The 19,868-nt window shown below is 41.4% G+C and overlaps 1 protein-coding gene across 1 annotated transcript in view; it reads left to right on the forward strand.

The window, feature by feature from the left end:
- Positions 1-8,683: 8,683 nt before the first annotated feature.
- The window catches only part of LOC109930580 (SWI/SNF-related matrix-associated actin-dependent regulator of chromatin subfamily D member 2-like), a 46,318-nt gene continuing 35,133 nt past the window's right edge, over positions 8,684-19,868 (forward strand). Inside the window, exons 1-5 of the mRNA XM_048614758.1 lie at positions 8,684-8,838; positions 8,917-9,308; positions 14,930-15,117; positions 17,548-17,590; positions 19,338-19,460. Coding sequence (XP_048470715.1) covers positions 9,138-9,308; positions 14,930-15,117; positions 17,548-17,590; positions 19,338-19,460 — 525 coding nt within the window. The 5' untranslated portion in view covers positions 8,684-8,838; positions 8,917-9,137. The remainder of the gene's footprint in view (positions 8,839-8,916; positions 9,309-14,929; positions 15,118-17,547; positions 17,591-19,337; positions 19,461-19,868) is intronic.

Below are 19,868 nucleotides of genomic sequence, written 5' to 3' on the forward strand. Positions count from 1 at the left end.
GAGAAATGGAGGAGGAACAGATGTACCAGCAATCTCAGGGCCAGCAGCAACCTCCAGCAGATGCCAAGCAGCCTGCACATGAAGAGGACACAGCTGGAGGTCAGTGTCTTTGACATCATTTCCTCTGGATGAGCTAGACGCAGTGTTGGCGCAAACTAAGGATGTCCTGGGCACTGTCACAGAACTACACCAACTGCTGGCATGGGACCTGTGACCTGAAGGGTGAGTGGCCATCCTATTCCTGTAGCCCTTAACTTTAATGAACTTTTGAACTTTTATGTGAACTTGTTCTTTCCAAGGAGTCACTGTTCAGGATCTTACAATCATCTACCCACAAATGTATCAAGGCTTTTATCAATGCCATTTACCCCAGTTTATACCGCTTCATTTCATTTCCCCATGTCGAGATCAGTGCTGCAGCCCAGGCCGTAGGAATTGACGTCACAGCTGGTCTCTTCCAGGTGCAGGATGAGATACACTGTATGCCAGTCACATTGAGGCCTACATCATTATACAGCTGAGTTCCTCAATAGAAAAAGATTCCATTCAATCGATGTACAAGTGATCTAAAATAATTGATTCCATTTCTTAGAAGTTTGCCCACGGTGTCTTGGAGGCTGCCATGATACCTATGTCAACATAGAACTGTATAGCCCACCATGTCTGTGCTGACCATGATGCCCTTCTAAACTAATTTTATCTGAATGGACGTGGACCATATTTCTCTATTCTCTGCTTGGTCATGTGTCTGTCTAAATGTCTCTTAAAGGTTACTAACATATCAGCTTCTACCACCTCCCATGGCAGCATCTCCCAGGCACCCACTACACTGTGTAAAAAACTTGCCTCACAGATCTCCCTTAAACCTTTCCCCTCTCACCTTAACTCTATTCCCCCTAATATTTGATATTTCCATCCTGGGAAAAAGACTTCGACAATCCACCCTATTCATGCCTCTCGTAATTTTATATACTTCTGCCAAGTCGCCCTTTAGCCTCTGATGCTCCAGTGAAAACAATCCAAGTTTGTCCAACCTCTCCTTAGTACACTCCAATCCAGGCAATCTCTTGGTAAAACTCTCTTCAAACCCTCTTCAAAGACTTCACATCCTTCCAATAATGTGGCAACCGGAACTGCACACAATTCTCCAAATTCAACCTCACTAACATCTTATACAGCTGCATCATGACTTGTCAAACTTTTATACCCAATGTCCTAACTGATGAAGGCATGTATGCCGTAAGCCTTCTTTAGCACCTTAACCATTTATGTTGCCACCTTGAAAACATTCATGTTCCTTGTGTGGCCTGGTGCGTACACTATGATAGGTGTAAGATGTGCACTTGTGTGTACATGGACATATCAGCTGTGCCATCTTGGTACCATGACAGCCATTGGTTTGTGACTGTTATCCCACTATGCTCACAGTGCAGGGCAACTGCAGATGGCCAATACTTGACAGCATGCACAGCTCGGAGTCAAAGATGGTGCCAGTGCCAGGGACGTTAGGAAATCCCAAATGGGTAAATCAAGTGACCATCAAATGAGAGCAGTACCAGAGGGGTGTGAGAAGTAGCTAATCAGGTGTGTTTGGGACAATCATGTGAGGAAACTTGCTAGGCTTTGCCAAGAGAAACCCTGTGTGAAACTTGACAAAAATGACATTCAGGCAAAATATGGGAAGATTCATCTTAATATTGATGAATGTGGATGCTGGAATGTAAATAAAAATAGTAAATGCTGGGAACACCCAACCTGCCCAGACACCTGACACCTGTTAGAACAATCATTTAGTGTGCTCAATTATAATTCCAAAGTTCCCATAACGTTGCAAAGACCTGTTAAGAGGCTACAATTATTTTTAAGGAAAGGAATTAAAATTCTTTGTTAAGTCATAACATGCAACAGGGACATGAAACCCAACTCAGTGTTTAACCTAATGTTATTCTAATAAATTAATCCTTTAGATCCACAGAAGCAGGTTTAAAGAGCTACCATAAAACACTGATCTTGCAATATTCAGTCAATTCCCTCGTTAACGTAGCAGAATACCTTTTGGAGTCAAGCAGTATCCTCCAATCTAAAGCAATTCAGTGCTTGCAGTCTAGTGTGAGCTGTAACTATGATCAGTGACCATCTATTGGCCATGGAGGGCTTCATAGACTATGCTCATCAGATGATCACTAAAATGTATCTTCGCATTTAAGTGCCAATTCTACTTCAGCTAAAAGCTAAAATAAATGTCACTGTAGCATCTAAGATTATTTAACTTAACACATGACATTGATATCTTTCCTTTCCTTCACGATCAGATCAGTGCATTTACCCACTAAGCTGGTAAAACAGCTTGCAATGCAAAAGAAAAATGCAGCAACCCATCACAGACACAGCAAAGACTATGAAATTGTACATATTCCATTATGCAGGCAAATAATAAGGAATCTAATGATTTTCAAGAAAATAAAAGGTTTTCACTACCATTTACAGGAATTGCTGTACTGTACTTGGTCAGTAAACTTTGCAGCTCTAGAGCACTACCCTTACTTGAACAACGAGTTCTGGAATTCCCTTCCTGAACCTCTCCAAATCTGTCATCCTTTCCAAAAAAAAAGAAAGAATACACATTTCTAGGAGATATTTCAAGGCCTCTGGATTTCTGAATTACACTGTTGCTGTGACAATGGGCAAGACATTCTGTTTAAAAACCGAAAGAACTGTGGATCTTTAAATCAGGAACAAAAACAAAGTTGCTGGAAAAGCTCAGCAGGTCTGGCAGCATCTGTGAAGGAAAAAACAGAGTTCACGTTTTGGGTCCGGTGACCCTTCCTCAGAGCTGCAGACATTCTGCTTTCTTGGCTCAGTGGTAGAAGTCTTTACAATGTCAAGATTATGGGCTCAAGACTCACTCCAGGGACTTGAGCACTTAATTTAGGCTAGCACATCAGTTGAGTGCTGAACTTTAGTTAATGTTTGCAGAGAGACTGAGTTAGAGGAACTTAAGGAGCTAAAAGCGATCCAATTCCCAGGACTACAGACGTTCATTTTAGGGATGTAATAGAAGTTGCGACAGATAACAGTGAATGTATTGGTTCTGATTTACCAGGACTCCCTAAATTCTTCATTTTCTCAATCACTGAAGTGAGGCTAACTGACCTGTTGTACCCAATTTTCTCTTCCCTGCCCTTCCTAAATAGCAGTGTTAGATTGAGTTACATTCCAACCAGTAAGGGACCAAAGATCAATTTGTGAATTACACTCCATTACGTGGTGTTATGTTATAGTATATCCACCCCAATCCCCTCTCTCAACTGGCTCTATATCCACCTCACACCCTGCAACCCCCACTTACATTGGAGGCTGTCAAATAAACATTGACTAGCTTCATCCCTAGAGCGCCAAGGTTGTCCTTTATTGAGAGGTTGAGTAAATTTGAACTATTCTCTCTAGAGCAGAGGAGAATAAGAAGTAATCTCAATGAAGCATGAAGATTCTAAAGGGGTTGTTACAGTAGACACTATAACACTAAGCTGGTAAAACAGCTTGCAATGCAAAAGAAAAATGCAGCAGACCCATCACAAACACAGCAAAGACTGTGAAATTGTACATATTCCATTATTCGGGCAAAAATAAGGAATCTAATGATTTTCAAGAAAATAAAAGGTTTTCACTGTACAATTTACAGGAATTGCTGTACTGTACTCGGGCAATCTAGAATAAAGGGGTTGATCATTTACTATTCAGGTCAGGAGAAATTACTTCACACAGAGGATTATGAATTATTGGAATTCTCTACCCAAGAGGATTATGGATGTGTTACTGTCAAGTATACTCAAGTCTGAGATAGACAGATTTTGGTCTCTCAGTGAATTAAGGAACAGGGGTGCAGATAGGGTTCTGGCAAAAAGTCAGACATGATCGTCCTGGTGGAACAGGTGCAAGGGCTGTTTGGTTTAGTCCTTGTGACCATCTAAAACACATGCCACCTAAAACCCATGGCCTTTCACAACAGTATGCCACTCTTCTGCTCCTTTACCCATCTCACGTGGTCCCTCATGTCTCTGTACGAAATTATGCCAATCTATAATTCCACTCACCACCCACTCCCCTTCATCTACCATGTCAACACATCTAGTAACCATTCGCACCCACGCACACAAGAGAAAGAAAGTAAAGTTCTATATTGCAGATTACATTCTCATGAGAAATGCACTGTTTTTTGTAAAAGCACATTTGAACAATTCTTAATAGATATTACAGTTATTGATAGTTTGGACAGTTCCAAACAGTTTATAAGAACGTAAGAACTAGGCGCAAGAGGAAGCAATTCAGCCCCTTGAGGCTGCTCTGCTATTTGATCATGGCTGATCTCATCTCAGCATCAACTCCATTTTCCTGCCTGTTCTCCATAACCCTTAAAATCATTACTAATTAAAAATCTGTCCATCTCTTCCCTAAATTGATTTTGTGTCCAAGCATCCACCACACTCTGGGACAATGAATTCCACAGATTCATGACCCTTTGAGAGAAGTAATTCCTCCTCATCTCTGTTTTAAATCTGCCAGTTGTTAGCCTGAAGCTATAACTTCTCATTCTAGATTGCCCCACAAGGGGAGTCATCCACTCCATGCCTACTTTGTCAATCCTACTTTAGTGTCTTATATGCCTCAATTAGATCGCATCTGATCCTTCTGAACTCCAGTGAATATAGGCCTGAATTGCTCAATCCTCCTCTTAAGACAGGTTTATGCCCCTTTTAAGTACAATTGTCTCTATGCTTAACAATTTGAATGGATAACTGATGTCCTCAAGAGTATTTGACATTACCTAAAGGGTACTTAACTCTCACCTTGCACCTCCCCACCCCAATTCAGTTCCCAGACCATATCCATCATAATATCCTACCTCCCCAAAAGGGTATATTGCCAATTTAAATGAATCTACAAAGTTCAGACTTGCACTTAGCAGATTTGAATCTAGGTTCCAAACTACAAGAATGCCAAAATCCAACTTCAGTGGAGCAGCTGGTGATTGAAATGGCCAGCTGCCTTTGCAAAATGTACATATGTCTGACACAACTCCAAAACTGCTATGAAATGTGAAAAGCTGTATTCAGGAGTGGAACTTACGATTTCAGGTCATTGCTTCCATTGGACGTTCTCTATCTGGGCAAACATTAAGGCCTTCTGTCTGAAAAACAGGTCTCCCGGCCTTAAGATTACTCATTAGCAGTTCACCTACTCTTCTTGTTCCATGCTTGAAAATCATTCCTGTAAAACCTAGAATGACACTGAACGAGACCATTCTGCCCAACATGTATGTGCTGGGTGTTTGATAGAACTATCAAATAGTCCCAGATCCAAATCATTTCCCCAAAATCCTGCAAACTTCCATTACTTGCAAACCTTTACAATTTCACAACAGTTTTTTCTTTCCTGTGAATCTCACATAACTAAATTGTGTTTTCCCTTGTATAGAGAAATAGTGACTGCTAAAGCCCACAGCATTTTCTTTCCAGTCCTTTCCAGTAGATTACTGGAAGCCATATATTTATTTGTATTTCCGATCTGTCTGTCTGATGGCTCAGTGCCAGGTTTTCTGCTCACTCCACTGAAATTTACAGTTCTTTGATTGCCTTCTTTTTGGCTTTCTAAACTTCTTGATATCTCTTCCATATCTCTCCCTCAGTTGCCTCAAGCAACCTCCATCATTAAAGAAAATGCAGAAAGAACTTGCATTTATATAACATATATAATGACCTCAAGATTTCTCAAAACCCTCCTTTTACACTAATGCAAAATTGCCTAGTTTCTGTGCCATAGACACTAAGAAATTAAAGTTGCAGATTCTGCTGTACATTTGCCTGCTTTTCAGGCAGAAGCTGCAATCTGCAGGCTCTGATGAAATTCAGAATGACAAACAATGCACGTCACTGGGCAGAACAATCGCAGATGAAATTCAATACAGACATGTGTAAAGAGCTGATCACTGGAAAGCAAAATATCCATTGCATGCATTCCAAGTTTGGTGTTAGCAGAGTTAAAGATGAAGCTAAAAGAGATCAAGGCATCTCAGCAAATGTAATTGACAGCATTTCCAAGGCTGAGGAGTCATGAACAATGCCATCAGAATGTTGAGCTACGTAGCCAAAATTGTAGAATGGAGGTCAGAAGATGTTGTGATTGAAACACACTGGTCGCACCACACCTTAAAAACTGCATCTAGATGTGGCTGCCAAGATCCCAACAAAAGTATTCACATGCTGGAAGCACTGCACATTAGAACCACAAGGCTTAGCCGAAAGTCAGGGATCTGAATTCTGGGGAAATACAGAATGTACAGGTACAAACTGTTAAAAGGTAATTATACAATTGATATCAGGAAATTTTATTCTGTTTATGTGTCCAGGTAAAGCAATAGATGAAAAGAGACAATTAGATGCTGCAATGGGAACACTTTTCTGGACAGACTGCTTTCTCATCCATAAGAATTTGATGATCTACTATGTAATAGATCAATAATATTTTCCATGCTTAGGCCAAGTTGAGAGTTTCTATTGGTGTTGCACATTAAATATGCTTGGTTTACAGGGGAATCAATCTGTCTTGAGGGTTCCTTATGACCGTGCAATATTAAATTTGTCTGGTTTGTGAGCAAACTTTGCTTGCAAATGAAAGAAGGGCATTATCTGATGGTCCCTGATAAAAATGTAAAAATATAACTAACAAAATATGTTAGATTTGCTGGTCATCTAGGCAGACTACAGTTGGTGAGTTTCAACTAACTGCACAGGACTTTCAACATTAAAGAAATACCGAGAATGGACTTAGGATCAAATAAAATTGGATATACTGTCATTTATTGCAGCATGTAGACTTTTTTAAGAATGGGTTACAATTTTAAACTACCAATGACTAAAATTTGACTGCCACGAAAGTATTTCAAACTTGATTTGTTTCAAGGCAGAGAGGTCCTGTGTCTCACCATCAGATTACATAGATGAGCTGGGACTCATTGTTAGCCTATTCATTTCTGAGTCAGAAAGTTGGGAATTCAAGCCCCAGCAAAGATATCTGAGTAAATAATATGCAATTTTAAAAGCTGATCAAGCTGGGAAGAAGGCATCCTGTGCTTGTTTTCAATACCATGCCTGGTGATGTTTTATACCCTACTGTGAGAGCAGATAGAGCTTAGCTTTAAGGCCTTGTCTGAATGACAGTGGCTGTTGAGAGCAATATTCCCGTAGTGCTGTACAGAAGTGTCAGGTGGATGTAGCTGACAGTAGACTGTCACTAGATACTCTGAACATTTATTCCTCAACCAATATCTTTAAAAATCAAAATACCTGGTTATTTATTTCATTGCTGCTGGTGATCTCTACATAGACAAATTGGCTGCCATGTTTGGGGAGTGGCTACAATTCAAAAGTACTCTGTAAAACATTTTGAGATGTCTTGATGTGATGACAGGTACATTTCAAATGTCAGTCATTTCTTCCTAAATGTCTGGTTTTCAGGAAGAAGGCATTTTAGAACATCTGTTCACAGTACTGGGATAAAGGATCCTCAGGTCCTATAACCAGTATTCGTAAAGATTTCCTCTGTTGTTAAACACATCATTATGCCTTGTAAAATACTAATGATATTCTAACCTCCTGGGGGTTACCATTGACCAGAAACTGAACAGGACTAGTGATGCAAATACTGTGACCGTGAGAAGATCAGAAGCCTTGAATCTTACAATTAATTTACATCCTGATTTCTCAAAGTCTATCCACCATTTACAAGTCATAAGTCAGGATACGATGGCATACTCCCCACTTGCCTCCATGAGTGCAGCTCCAAAAACATTCAAGAAGCTTGACACCATCCAGGACAAAACAACACACTTGATTGGCACCATATCTACAAAGTTCAGTCCTTCAACCACAATACTCAGTGGAAGCAGTGTGTACTATTTACAAGATGCACTGCAGTAATTCACTAAGGCTTCTTACAGAGAACCTTCCAAACCCTTGACTACAACTATCTAGAAGGGCAAGGATGAGAGATCCCTGGGAACACCACCATTTGCCAGTTCCCCTCCAACCACACACCATCCTGACTCGGAAATACATCACTATTTGTTCAGTGCCAAAATCCAGGGAACTCCCTCACTAATGGCATTGTACCAAACAGACTGCAGCTGTTCAAGAAGGCAGCTCACCGCCACCTACGTTACCTATAAATTTCCAACTTCTGAATTTGGTAGCCAATACGAGTTGGCGTGCACAGACTCTCTGAGCAAATTTGTGACTACTTAATGGGGACATTGCTCACCGCCACCTTCTGCAGGGCAAATATGGATGAGCAATAAATGCTGACCCAGCCAATGAAGCCCACATCCCATGGGTGAATAAAGATATTTTCTAAAAAGAGTCAACAAGGTGCTAGAAATAGCTAAGAAAATGTGGGTTGGGTTTGTCTGTTTTGCCAGGCAAAGGGTTCATTCTAACAGAGGTGCTGCTGATTGAAGACAGCATTTTACCTGGCTCGGGCTGAGAGTTCCTGCTTCCTATAGAGAGCACAATGTTTAGACTTGCCTGGTGAAGTGCTCCTACTATGGGTAGGTAGAGGGCGCGCGGTCTGTTGAGTTCCCTGCTAACCTGCTTGTGCAATCCCCACCCATCTGCCAAAGCCACAGAAGTGGGCGGGAGGCGCAGCTCTCAACAAACAAGAGTGTAGCGAGAGAGAAAAACACTCTGATCTTTATCTTTAGACATTTTGTTGGTTTTGAGGCACTTTAGAAAATGTGTCAGTGCCAGCAGAGTGGGGGCTTATAGCTCTCCAGCAGATTCATGGGTAATGATGACACCAAACATTGCCACCTCTGTGCCTGTTGTTAAATGTTATGTGTGTGCTTTCTTGTTTTTTTTTAAGAAAAGCGTTAACGTAGCCGGTAAGGAATAGCCGTGGGGTGAAACCAGAGACCTCTCTGCCTGAGCCGCGGAGGCTTGTGGCAACCAATTGGAGGAGTGACTTGTACCAAGTGACAGCTGAGTCAGTGGGATCTTTGTTGGAGGAAGAGTTGTTAGCGCCGAGTGAGATTGTCTTTTGTTTTCATATATCTATATATATTACATGCATGTGTCTGTTTATGTATGCACTTTGAAAAAATGGCGACAAGAGTAGGCGGAGGGTACCCCATGAACCCAGGGAGCCCCCTGAATCCTTCCTTGGGGGTGATGCCAGGACAAGCGGTCAGGATGCCACTAAACCTCCAGCAGCAATCTCCAGTCTTCCGGACGATGGGTCCCGGCGGCGCTTACAACGTGAGTAATCACCTCCAAACCCCACTGCTTCACCAGCAATGCAAAACTTTCCAACTTCTGCCCTTATTTATCTGCACCGATCGATCGGAAAGCACTGAAACCGGCCCCAGAATCAGAAAGGAAACCACCGTTTGATCTAGTCATCGATTTTCCCCCTTTTTCTGTAATTATGTTTCTTAACCTCCTTGTAATTAAATACTTTACGCGGCGGCGTCACATGAGATTAATCTTTAATGTAGTTTTTCTTTAAAAAAAACATGTAGTTTAGACACGACACGTGCAAGAGATATGAAATAGCTCTAAAGGTGACTGTTTTTTTGTTGAATAAAAGAGTTACTTGCTGTTTTCTCTCTGGTGTTGGTCAAATTGGGAAGGAGCTGACCCCAAGCAGACACCTAGCCCTCTTGCTTTGCTGGTTGAAATTTCACTGAAACTCGGCCTAAAAGCTCCCTCCCGATCCTCCCTGCTGAATTATTTTGTGTGTGTGTGTGTGTTGTTGTTCCCGTTTCGCTTTACTTCCGCATTCAGTGTCGCATCCAGAAACCTTGTTCCGCGATCGCGGAGACTCGGCGCTTGGTCCCCCCCCCCCCCCCCAACGGAACCCCGGGGTCTCCGCCTCAATCTGCAGCCTCGCCGGCCCCCCTCTACCCCACCAGATCACTGCAGAAATACCCACCCTCCCACCTCCCGGACCATGGTCTTACACGTGGTCAGTACTGTAACAGAGGAGAGGCACATGAGCGCCATCACATGCCTCCTATTGTAGGGCCACTGGGAGGTTGGGGAATATGGATTGTAGAGACCAGGAGCATGTGGGGAACCTCGATTATAGAGAGAGGGGGAGTAGGGGATCTGGTTTATGTAGACAAGGGGAAGGTTCTGAATTGCAGGGGCAAAACATGTAGGAGAACTGAATTGTACAAGTGGGGGATATATCTGGATTATAGGTACGGGGCGACTAGAATTATAAAACTATAAGAAATAGGAACTGGATTAGGCTGTTCAGCCCCTCCTACACCATTCAGTAGGATCATAGCTGAAACTTAATTCCTCAGCTGTACTTTCTTGCGTTTTCCGTGTAACCCTTGATTCCCCGACTGATCACCACCCTTAAATATACACAAGGACTCTGCCCCACAGCTGTCTGTGGCAAGGAGTTACAAAGACACACTCACCATTGAGAGACGAAATTCCTCCTCCTCTCAGTCCTAAATTGGTGCCCCTTTGTTCTGAGGCTGGTCCTGGACTCTACCATGAGAGATAACATCCTCAGTATTTACCCTGTCAAGCCCCTTAAAAATCCAGTGTGCTTCAATGAGAGCACCTCTCATTCTAATGAACTGCAAGGAGTGGAGGCCCAACCTGTTTAGCCTTTGCTCATAAGACAGTCCCTCCAGATCCCCTATGCCCCCTCTCTCTGTAATTGAGGTTTCCCACATGCTGCTCATCTCTACAATCCAGATTCCCCACCTCCCAGTGGCCCTATAATAGTCTCATCCTAGGGAACCTTCTTTGAAATGAGGCTGATTTAGTTTGGGAAACTTGGTCAGTGTGGACAAGTTGGACTAAAGGATCTGTTTCTGTGCTGTCTGAATCTAGGACTGTATGATTCAAGAGACACAGGCTATATGAGAGATCTGAATGATGGGGACAAGGAATGTTGGGGATCTGGATTATAGAGACGGGGCAAATAGGGGCTCTCAATTATGAGGACAAGGGATAGGGGCTCTGTCTTACAAGGACAAGCACATATAAAGTATTTGAATTATGGGTGAGGAAAATAGGATATCTGGATTTTAGGGAAGGGGAGACTGGAATTAGAAATGCGAGCTGTATCATGGTCTGTGTTATAGGGGCAGGTTGATATAGGGGATCTGAATTATAGCCTGAGAGGGATTTGGGAAGTCCAGTATTCAAATTATTAGAACAACACCAAAACATATATGTGAAATACAGCTCATCACATCTTTCTGGGCTGGGGAATTCTTTTAATCAGACCATTTTCATCTTGGTCTCCAACCATCTTACTGCCCATGTAGAAAGATTCTCCTTCACTCCAGGTATCTTTGTCACAACGCTAATAATATAGCTGTGTTTCTAATTCCGATTTCCCTGTTCCAATAATCCAGATATCTGATATTCCCCACTTCTATCATTCAAATACCTTGTATGCCTGTGTCCTTGTCATAACAAGGATTTTTATTTGAAAAAAAATGTTATTTGATTTATCAACCTTTCTTCAAATAGATCTATAATGTTGGTTAAGCATAACCTTCCTTGAGAAATTCATGTGGACTCGACCTGATTGACTCATAGCTTGTTTTGTAATTTCATCTCTGTTACAGACTAGTAGTTTATCAACTGAAATACAATGAACCAGCCTCTCATTTCTTGCATTTAAACTTGCTTCCTTTTTGAAAAGTCATGATTTCTGAAATAAAAGTGCAAAATTGAGGAAACACATAGCAGATCATACAGCATTAGTCGGGTGAGAAACAGAGTTAACGTTTCATATCGATTTTGTCGGCGGAAAATGTTTAAGATGTGTATCAGGTTTTAAGAAAGTACAGAGGTAGGAGAAAGTTGAAGGAATAGAAGGATATGATCTCTGATAAGGTGGAAGGCAGAAGAGATTAAATTACAAAATGGGTGATGGAACAATTGGATGAGAATGGGATATATGTAAAGGAGTAAATGATGGCCCTAAAGGAGGTGTTCCTGGGAATAACAGATTCAAAATGACAGAATGCTGATGGCTTGGTGTTACATATGCAAACCAAAAGGAAAAGTTCTGCAAAGCAGTCACCTAGTCTCCCCATTGTAGAGGAGAAGCAAATGGAGAAACATGAATAGCAAATAATTTATATATAAAATTTGATGAAGTTTCACCTGGATGGACTGTTTGGGCCCCTGACTATTGAGGAGAGGGTCAAAGGAAAGATGGACATGTGCTTTGGGAAAGGGAGGGAGGGTAGGGAGTAACTGATAAGTGGGCTGCTGGAGTGGAGGAAATCAGGGAGGATGATTTGTTGTATATGGGGGATGGTGAGATGGAAATAACAAGAAGAGCCCTATCGTGATTTTTTAAATTCATTCACGAACTGTGGGAGTTGTTGACTCGGTCAGCATTTATTGTCCATCCCTAACTGCCCTTGAGAAGATGCTGAAGCACCTTCTTAAAGCACTGCAGCCCATGCGGGTAATGATACCTACAGAACTGTTAGAAAGGGAGTTCCAGGATTTTGATCCTGTGACCCTAAAGGAATTGCAATGTAGTTCCAAGTCAGGACAGAGTGTGAAATGGAATCAGCAGGTGGTGATGTTCAATTGCATCTGCTGCTGTTGTCCTTCAAAATGGTAGAGTTTGCAGGTTTGCAACATGCTGTCGAAGGAGCACTGATCTGTAGGGGTGTTGTGCATTTTGTAGTTTGTGCACAGTGCTGCTACTGTGCAGCAGTGGTGGAGAGAATGAAACGTGAAGGTAGTTGATGGTGTGTCAATTAGCCAGGCTGTTTTGTCTTCAATGGCATCCATCTTTTGAGTATTGTTGGGGTTTGAAGGCAGGGCAAGGTTGACAAGAAAAATGTCAAATAGAAAAGAGTGACTTGTCAACTACAGTAGTAGGAATTCTACCTTTTCGAAGAGCCGTGTTAAAAGGATGATATCAGAAACTCTAAAATGAAGCCGATATCTTCAGAACAGATGCAACAATGATGGAAAAATCAAGAGGATGTAATCAAGTCCTAGGAATCTAAGTAAAAGGAATTGAAGTCAAACTAATGATGAGAATCAGTTGTCTTATAGTGGATGTTGATTGGTGATGGTCTATCCACAGGATTGAGACAAACAAGTGAGGAAAGTGCACAGTTGGAGATGGATCATGTGAAGGTGAGAGAAGAGTGGTCATTGGAAACAAACTTGTTAAAATAGTCTTACTTCACAATGAGAGCAGGAAACAGAACCAATATCCTAGAGAAAAGCTGTCAGGGAAGATACCTCAGTATAGGCATAACAATGTGTTCTACACGAAAAGGAAGGGACAGCTAGTTCTGATAAAGGTCCCTATAACAGCACCTTTTATTTGGAATAAGTATTGTTTCAACAAAACTTGTTACAGTTATGAGGTTTATAAGGTTATTTTAATTTGGGATTGTATCTTTAAGGTAAAATGAAGATGATTCATGTGACTTGTTCTGAAGTCTTCCTGACATCGAAGGCTAGATGGTTTGGTTGTTCAAAATATTTCAAGACTAGGAAGAATTAGCAAGGTATTTGATTGATTTATTGTCACATGTACCAAAATACAGTGAAAAGCTTTGTTTATGAGCGGTACAGACAGATCACAGCAAGCAGAGGATGTACAAGTCAAAAAGACTTAGAGGCATTAAGGTTACATTGCAGGTTACATTATTTGAGGCTAGAGTCTGATAATGGCCAGAAAGAAGCTGTTCCTGAACCTGCTTATGTGTGTGTTCAGAATACTGTATCTTCTGCCTGACAGGAAGAGGTTGTAGGAGGTCATTACCAGGGTGCAACGGGTCTTTGATGTTGGCCGCCTTTCCGCAGCAGTGAGCCGTGTAAATGGAGTCCATGGATGGAAGATTGGCTTCCGTGATGGTTTGGGCTGTAGTTTCTTACGATCCTGGGCAATTTACACTGGTAGAGAATGGAAGCAACCTGTTTGCTAACAACAGATAGACTGAAAATGTCCATAGTACCAGCAAAGTGTTGAGAATATCAGATTGTAAACTATTGTCCTTTAAACTATCATTTTTTTTTCCCAGATGAAAGGATGTTGGGCTGTCAAGGACAGCTAAGCAACATTTGTACCTGGATGCAAGGTCCATGTGATTCACATTGCCATAGGAATGGGCTTTGGGAATGTTGTAGGTTTTCCTAATTTATAGTTGTTTGTCACAGACAGGTTAGTTTGCCAGAGCCCAGGAGTGAGAGAGCAGCAAGAGGCTGAACATCTCTCTGGTTTACTGCATGGAAATGTGGCTGGAGCTCATACTCAGATTGGAAGGACTAAATTTGTGTGGTGTTACAACAAAGCTGGAATGTTTGCAATCACAACAAGAGGGAAATATTTCAATGCAGCGAGTGGTAAGGATCTGAAATGCTCTGCTTGAGCATGTAGTGGAGGCAGGCTTTCGAAAGAAAATCAGGTAATAGTTGAAGAGAAAAGCATGCAGGGCTATGGGGCAAAGACAGGAGATCCAGGTGAGCTGTTCTTGCAGAGAGCTGGCACAGACCCAACAGGCTGAATGATGACCTTTTGTGTTGCAACCATTCTGTAATTGTGTGATTCTGTACTTGTTTCGCCCACTTATAACACTTGCCAAGAGACTGATGGGACAGTTTAATGATGGGCTGTGATAATACCGTAAACTTATAGAACCAAATTAAAGTACCTCACACAAAGGCATAAAGCTGAGCAGGTTGTTCGATTGTCATAATCGGGAAGGACACATAAAAAATTACCACCATCGTTCCATTTTCACCTCTGCCTGGGACTTCTGTAAAAGCTCTTGTCTATTAGAGTTAGTAAGTTGCCTGCTTGTTAAAATGTAATGTATACTTTCCTGATTTCCCCTCCTTCCTCTTTCTCGTCACCCCAGCGAGGAGGGATGCCACCAGGAGCTCGCATGGGAATGCCAGGAATGCAGATGAGCATGCCATCTGGCTCATCTTTCATGGGCAACCCTTCCATGAGACCAGGTATTCCGCAGCCAATGATGGACCCGTTCCGGAAACGTCTGCTTCCACAGCAGCAGCCTCCACAGTTGATGCAGAATCGTGGGAGAGGGTAAGAAACTGGAAATGTGCACCAGGTCCCTGGGTACAGAAAACAAAGCATTTATTCACTGCTTTCAGAGAGAACAGCCAAGTTCATGGAATGCTTTAATATTTATAACTTGGAGCTTCCCCAGTGTGTCTGCATTTATCCAATGCATACATGAGTCACACACAACCAAAAGGTTCCAGCCTGATTGCCACGTCTATGTCAACCTGTCTGATCTTAGAATTGGCAGTGGTACGGTAGGACAGTTGGTTTGCTTCATTAGGATTTTGAAGGAGAAAATTGGCTGAGCTTTCTGTTCCTGACTGCTATCCAATGACTGCCACAATACCCTTGGAAAGAAACAACTATCTATAGAACACTGGCCCAGCAGGGCATCAGTTCCATAAGAGAGAAGGGAACAAAAGAGACAAAAAATTGTCAAAAAAAGAGCAAGCATGTAATCACTAAATCTAGAAGTAATGTTGAGTCAATTTCATTTTCTTTTGTGTGTATAAATTTAGGCTGGCTTCCACTGCAAAGCCACCTCAAAATGATTTGCCTCACTTTGCACTCTGGATAGATATCTCAGCATCTTGTGTCTCACTCCTGAAATGGAACTGAGCTGCAGCTGTGCTGGAACACATAGCCTCAGTAGGGTGTTAACGATAATGAAAACCCTAAACATACCTGCTTGTATGCTAAATATGTACCACTGGGGAGATTTTGGAGAGAAAAAAAGTCTTTCTTGTGGCCACGCTTAGCAAATCTCATTGAGTGTACAACCAATGGCACTAGAAACCCAGCTCTCCTCCTCGTACCTCAGGACCTTGCTGCTCTGTGAATATTCTATGAATAGTGCTGATTCTTGTGGAAAAGCTGAAAGGCTTGCTGTTTGAACTTCTGCATGTGGTGAGCCAACCCCTAAACTGCTTTTTTTCTAATGTGTGTCTCTCTCTCTCTCTTAAAGTACGGTAACCTGATTGGTGACCACGGGCTCTCAAATTGGTCAGTGATTTAGCATTGCCTTCTGGCAACATCTGTGGATAGAAAAGAGAGTTAACATTTCAAGTCCAGTGATTTTTCTTCAGAAATTTATTTATCTTTGTTCAGTAGTGAACTGTATATTGTACCGCTAAATTTAGCCCAATGGCATGGTAATACTCTGTGGTTTGAATGGATATTCTACAGCAACTTTTTCTCTGCTGGTCAGTTTCCAATGTAGCAAAGGGTATCATAAGCTTTATTCTAATTCTATATCAGTTGGTTGGATAGCTGGTTTGCAAAGCAGAGTAATGTCAACAGTGCGATTTCGAATTCCATACCAGCTGATATTACCATGAAGGACCCTTTACCTGAGGCATGGTGACCTCCAGTTAAAACACCACCAGTTGTCTCTCTCTAATGAGAGAGCAGCCCTCTAGTAAGACTACGGCGACTTTACGTTACTTGACAGCTATCTATAGAACACTGGCCCAGCAGGGCATCAGTTCCATAAGAGAGAAGGGAACAAAAGAGACAAAAAATTGTCAAAAAAAGAGCAAGCATGTAATCACTAAATCTAGAAGTAATGTTGAGTCAATTTCATTTTCTTTTGTGTGTATAAATTTAGGCTGGCTTCCACTGCAAAGCTACCCCAAAATGATTTGCCTCACTTTGCACTCTGGATAGATACCTCAGCATCTTGTGTCTCACTCCTGAAACGGAACTGAGAGCCTCTTTCTGAGAGGGCTTCCTCATTTTTGCTGATAAATCTAGTAAAATCTTGCTGTTCACGTATTCCCTATTTGCAAATTCACATACCCACTCATACCATTCTTTGCACCATATTACCATTGCTGTATCAACATTCACATATCATTGGCTGTCATGGGATACAGTATACACTTGCAGATTTCACCCCAGAAATGACCACTTTGTGTGAGAACGGGCTTTCTAAGACTTAACACTTCAGCTTTTGTTCAGTAGCTGAGAATTGGATTGCTCTGCACTTTTAGTAACCTGCCAGGTCACCAGAGACATTCAGGCAAGTCCCTTAAATGTTTCTGCTCAATGTGCAGCTACCCACTCAGCCTGGCATTCTAGCAGTTAGCATTGAATCTGTGCCTGAGATTTATATTTTGGACATGTTAATGTACTGTACTCCATTAGAAACACATTTATTTACGGAAGCAACGTTTGTAGATATCAAAATGTTGGATGGTTGGAACCTAAACAGCTGACTGCAATCATAAAACGTTTTCACTGTTCGCAAATTCACTGTTTGAAAGGTTTACCGGGGATGTATCCTCCACAGGCAGCAGGATTTTACTGCAAACAATAATTAAAGGAAATGTAAAATATAGTGGAATCAGATGGAGCAAGTACAAGTTCATATGTTCATTTGATGTTTAAAAACCATGAATGTATTCAATCAATCTTAATTGTTACCTAACACTGTCTCTTTGCTATCTGCAGTGTCAAGAGACGAAAGATGGCTGACAAAATTCTACCACAAAGGGCAAGTGTTGAATGCTGCTGATCTGTTTGCAGATATACATGTACAAGAATAGTTTCAGGGATGAGAAAGCTCATGTTCTCTTTGAAGAAAAATTGTGTAAGGGGAGATCTGATGGTAGTTTTCAAATCATAAGTGGGCTCGATAGAGTCGATAGGGAGAATCTGTTCCCGATTTTAAAAGTAACAAGAACGAGAGGGCATAGATTTAAAGTGATTTGTAAAAGAAGCAAAGACGATATGTGGAAAAACTTTTTCACTCTGAGAGTTGTTAGAGTATGGAATGCACTGCCTCGAAGTGGGGTGGAAGCAGGTTCGGTTGAGGTATTCGAGAAGCCAGTGCACAAATATTTGAATAAAAATAATGTGCATGTTATGGGGGAAAGAAGCAGGAGATTGGTATGAGGTAATGATGCTCATTTGACGAGCCAGCACAAGCATGATGGGCCAAATGGTTTCCTTCTGTGCAATAACAATTCTGTCATTCTGAGATCACCTGGCATGCCAAATGCAGGGCTACAAGGTCTCCTAATATCAGCAGATTTTTTTCTATTCCCCATGCTTCAGTTTACGTGGATGGCCCCACAGAAGGATGTCTTGGATTCAAATAGTGTCAGTGTCATGGCCTTGACCAGAGTCCCACATGGATAGATCTGACACCTTGTAACCTAACGGCAACAATGCTAAATACTTTTTGCAGTGGTGGCTGCAGTCCCACCTGTGTGGCATCCAGGGGGTAATTTTTCTACTGTTTGCAAATTTTAGGATTAAACTACAACCAAGTATAAAGCAGCAAAATGTGTTTTCTAGTTTTTTTTAATTAAACTAAGCAAGTGACAGAAAAGATGCCACATTGTGAGTATGAAGTCAGCTGTCAAAGAGATTACTTGTTTGGACAAGAGTCTTATCATTTTCTTTTTAATTGAAGCTGGTCTTAGCTCAACAACTCTCTACAATTGAAGATTTTATACCAACTCCAACAACAAGAAGTATTTTATCTCATTTTTGCATATCAAAACCCTTTATAGGTTTTAGAAAAAAATCTTCTATTAAAATGTCTCTTCACCTTCGAGTGCTTCAATGGAAATAGCCTCCAATATCTGGCCCAAGAATTAATCCACTCCCTCCCTCCATTCTACAATGGGGCATTCCAAGCTGCACATGGTAAGCTAATTGCACCCTAACAATTACCCTGTGCTCCATGCCTCCATATAAAAATCTAAAAGCTTTTAGCATCTTCAAGGAATAATATATTGGAACTACGGACTATGTAGCATCAATATTTCTCTTTGTTGTCTATAAATGGATCCCTGCATGTTTTTGAAATCTCAAATGAAAATAGTGTAAAATATTCACTCTTCTACAGTTATTTTGCTCCGTGAAAACACAGCAGTAAGCAACAGTAAATGAAACACTTCACAGGCAACAACAGAAAGAAATTAAAAACCAAAACAACTGCGGATGCTGTAAATGAGAAACAAAAACAGAAGTTGCTGGAAAAGCTCAGCAGGTCTGGCAGCATCTGTGAAGATAGAGAAATCTGAGTTAACGTTTCAGGTCTGGTTTCGGGTTCTGAGCAAGGGTCATTGGAACCGAAACATTAACACTGATTTCTCTTCGCAGATTCTGCCAGACCTGCTGAGCTTTTCCAGCAACTTCTGTTTTTGTAACAGAAAGAAATTTGTTACTGTATAGTTGTTCTTGTTTCAGTCCAAAGCAAATTCAATATGTTATTAACTTTTACTTTTCAGATCCGAGAACTTGTCCCAGAATCCCAAGCTTACATGGACCTCTTAGCTTTTGAGCGCAAACTGGATCAGACAATAATGAGGAAACGGCTGGAGATTCAAGAGTCTATGAAGAAACCCTTAATGGTACAGCACCTCAAAAGGCTCAATTCCATTACATGTTTTAAGATTATTAATTATCCTCCTGTTAGGCTTTAATAGATAATCTTCCATGTGTCATTCTCTCTTCTCAGTTTTGCATGGTCATGCTTCTTCATTGTGCATCAGTAGTGTCACCTAATTCTTCAATTATGTTTAACAAAATATATCACAAGACAAAGACCACATAGTCAAAACATTCACACAGTGATTTTTGAATGAGCTGACTTACTGGTAGTTCAATGTTCGACCAGATTAAAACATTTCCAGTAAACAGTATCTGCCTGTGCATCAGCTGTGCACCTCATGTGGGAGAGCTCATTTGCTGCCGACCACAAGGTTGTGAATTCAAGATTGGTCTCCTTTCCATCTACATTTGATCAGCTTTGAGTACCA

This window comes from Rhincodon typus, chromosome 30 (assembly GCF_021869965.1).
Source record: "Rhincodon typus isolate 14 chromosome 30, sRhiTyp1.1, whole genome shotgun sequence".
NCBI lineage: Eukaryota > Metazoa > Chordata > Chondrichthyes > Orectolobiformes > Rhincodontidae > Rhincodon > Rhincodon typus.